Genomic DNA, 639 nt, shown 5'->3' with positions numbered 1-639 from the left:
GCCCTCCTGAGGGCCATGCCCAAGGGAGCCACATGCCTGGGCCTGGGCGTGATGGACCTGGGTGGGCCCAGAGGCCTGGGGAGGAGGGACCGACACCTGGGGGCCGAGGCCCGGCCGTGCGGGTCTGGCCTGGTGGGGTTTGTGGGTGTCGCCCTGAGCCACCCCTGCGTTCAGGAGGCTGTGCCCGAGGCTCGCGTCCTCGTTCAGTGGGTCCCAGGGGTCCCCTCCCTTGCTCGCTCGGGGGAGACCTAATCCCAGGTCCCGGGCCTGTTCTGACAGTGAGTGGGGGTACTTCCTATCATCCTGGGTGCGCCCCGAGCCCCCCAGCCCCTCCTGTGGACACTGGAGATGGCGGGCGGGGCTGCAGGGAGCCGGCGGGGGGTTGGGATGTTCAAGTGAAGTTCTGACCTCAGGCTGGGCCACCTGCAGGTGGTTGTGGGGTCCCTGAGAGACTCGGGGGTACTTCGCTGACTCCTTGGCCACCTTGTGTCTTGTAGGATGTGGCTCATCCCAAAGCCCCCCAGAAAGGGGGACCCGTCACGGCCTGCGGGAGGCCCCGCTGCACTGCCCGGCCCAGGTGAGGACTTTGGGAGGCGGGTGGCCTGGCCGGGGGTGGGGGGGAGAGTGTGGGCTCGTCTG

The 639-nt window shown here is 69.3% G+C and overlaps 1 protein-coding gene across 4 annotated transcripts in view; it reads left to right on the top strand.

Moving 5' to 3' along the window:
* Positions 1–639, top strand: part of LOC107184734 — a 23,695-nt gene that overhangs the window by 20,719 nt on the left and 2,337 nt on the right. For 3 of the 4 annotated variants that reach the window (XR_001515630.1, XR_001515631.1, XR_001515632.1), the window contains one exon: positions 498–631. Coding sequence is in view for 1 of the 4 variants with exons in the window: in XM_015570747.1 (XP_015426233.1) it covers positions 498–577 (80 nt within the window). In the remaining 3 variants the exon portion in view is untranslated. Of the gene's footprint in view, positions 1–497; positions 632–639 lie in introns of those variants that run through there. The other variant, XM_015570747.1, reaches the window with a different exon arrangement.

The sequence above is a fragment of the Myotis davidii genome, unplaced genomic scaffold (genome assembly GCF_000327345.1).
Source record: "Myotis davidii unplaced genomic scaffold, ASM32734v1 scaffold67, whole genome shotgun sequence".
Lineage (NCBI taxonomy): Eukaryota > Metazoa > Chordata > Mammalia > Chiroptera > Vespertilionidae > Myotis > Myotis davidii.
Note: the sequence above shows the minus strand (reverse complement) of the source record. Positions and strands in the feature narration are given on the sequence as shown.